This window comes from Sinocyclocheilus grahami, unplaced genomic scaffold (genome assembly GCF_001515645.1).
Source record: "Sinocyclocheilus grahami isolate Dianchi unplaced genomic scaffold, SAMN03320097.WGS_v1.1 scaffold123.1, whole genome shotgun sequence".
Lineage (NCBI taxonomy): Eukaryota > Metazoa > Chordata > Actinopteri > Cypriniformes > Cyprinidae > Sinocyclocheilus > Sinocyclocheilus grahami.
In genome coordinates this window covers 300,316-302,617 of record NW_015505302.1, presented here as the reverse complement: position 1 = coordinate 302,617, position 2,302 = coordinate 300,316, and the positions used below count along the sequence as shown (strand labels likewise).

Below are 2,302 nucleotides of genomic sequence, written 5' to 3'. Positions count from 1 at the left end.
CTGAATGTGTAGGTATTTGATTAGGCTTACGCAAAGTGGCAAAGGACTTAGAGTTCTCTACTAATTATAAGAGCTTGTGATTGTTGTAAATAAGGTTAGTTGTGAACACAGAAAGTTGATTTGCTCTTCATGGTAACTGTCAAATGAGCACATTTTCAAATGATACTCTTTGATAAAGTACATCGGATTGACTTGAGGCAACATCTGTCTGGATGGGTTTTTTACGGCTGGAAGCTTCTGTCTTCACATGAATCGTTGAGGAATAAAAATGAGCAAACTACTGACATCAATGATGTGCCTTGATCATCGTTCATCACGTAAAAATCACCTCTAAGGGAAGAGGGAATGCTTGTGTCCATAGCTTTGAAGTTTCCATGGGAGACTTGACCGAGGATAACGATTGTTCAATAACAAGTCTGGGCGATAAAAATCATAGGAGACCTATACAACTTCTTGTGGAGTTAGACAATTGGAAAAACACCAAGTAAATTCTTTGATATAATCTTCCACCCTGATCTCCACTACCCTTGCTATATATTTGGTTAGCTTACATTTAGCAGAAGTATTATGCCCATGAAATGTACCCCCTGTGGTATTTCAAGTGGATTTAAAAAATATATATGCATATTTGATGATTTAATGTATGATTAATGTAGGTTTAAAAAGTTCTAAAATGCAGTGGCAGAAATCACATGTAGACATGTCTAAATGTGTTATTTGAGAAAAAAGCAGAGTAATATAATAGATGCAGACCTCCAATAGAACTAGCTGTACCCTGTGTTGATGTAACTTCCAATTCTTGTGAAATAAGACAACAATGGTTTGGTCTGAAGACTACCCCAGAGATACCCCAGAGCCAAGCAATACCAGCAAGTAAAAGAGCAAACTGATGCTAAAGTAACTAACCAATTACAGAGTAAGAGAACAGATTAGAGTCCTCGGCTCATTTGCAAATGGGATCAGCACTGATTAGTGGGGTTTAGAATGACGTAGAGGAACTTGATTCTACAATCACGCAGCTCCTCAGCCGGCCACCCCCTTTTGCAGGGAAGGGAACCATCAGGAAAAGCCACGTAGCCCCCCAGCTGGTCCATTTGGGTGGATTTATGTGAAATTCCAGAGAAAGAGGCCTCTGGCTGCCAACAGCATGGACTTTCTTGAATTGTGGGTGGTCAGAATGGGTATGGAAAGGGGAATCCTTGCTACTGCACATTCCATGCTCGATGGCGGATTACTAAACTAAGCCTCTGGACTATAACGTTCCTGTTCAAGGTCTTCAAGAAATTCAACAAGGGAAAGACAACACGAATCGTACAATAAAAGGTAATCATATAAAAGAAGTATCCCTGTGAATATATTGTTGTGACTTATTAAACACCAAGAACAAAAACATGGCTTTGATGCCCATAAAATTTGACTTGGTCAAGCGGGTCAAGCTGGCCCAAGGACTGTGGCTCTTGTACTGGCTCTCTGTCATGGCTGGGATCCTCATCTTCAGCATGGGGATCTTCTTCAAAATCGAGCTGCGTAAGAGAAGCGAGATAATGGATAACAATGAGAGCCATTTTGTGCCCAACCTGCTCATTCTGGTGGGACTCGTGGCCTGTGGTATCAACGCTTTTGGGGGCAAAGTGTGCCATGACTCCCTTGACACAATTAAGTTCACCAAGTGGAAACCTATGTTGAAGATCTACATGAGCGGATGTGTGGTTTTTTGCATTGCCCTTTTTGTCACGGCTCTGCTGTGTTTTCTGATGCAGATTTCTCTGCATTTCGCCCTGGCTGACGGCCTGAAGAATGGAATGAAGTACTACAAAGATACAGACACGCCAGGACGATGCTTCATGAAGAGAACCCTAGATATGACCCAGGTTGAGTTCCGCTGCTGTGGCAACAACAACTACAGGGACTGGTTTGAGATCCAGTGGATTAGCAACCGCTACCTGGACTTCAGCAATGACGAGATTAAAGCGTGAGTACTGGGATCTAATTGGAAGAGATTCTGGATCATTTATATACATTTTCTTTTCCATCTGATGGCCTGTGACATATCTGAATTTCAGAAATGCATTATCATAGCAAAATGTGTAAAATATTAATTGTTACCATAGATGTAGTGAAATTCAAAAGGTATCAGTCATTGAACATTATTAGGAAAAAGTAATGAAGGCTGATATTCACTGGGTTTTGAGGAAGTGAAAGGGGTCATATGATGCCTTTTTAAAGATCATTATTTTGTGTATTTGGTGTAACATAATATGTTGACATGCTTTAATGTTCAAAAAACACATTATTTTTCAAA

The 2,302-nt window shown here is 40.4% G+C and overlaps 1 protein-coding gene across 1 annotated transcript in view; it reads left to right on the top strand.

Annotated features, from left to right (window-relative positions):
- The first annotated feature begins 1,020 nt into the window (after positions 1–1,020).
- LOC107590000 (peripherin-2-like) overlaps positions 1,021–2,302 on the top strand; it is a 5,423-nt gene continuing 4,141 nt past the window's right edge. The window contains exon 1 of the mRNA XM_016278592.1: positions 1,021–1,972. Within this exon, the coding sequence (XP_016134078.1) occupies positions 1,392–1,972 (581 nt within the window). The 5' untranslated portion in view covers positions 1,021–1,391. The remainder of the gene's footprint in view (positions 1,973–2,302) is intronic.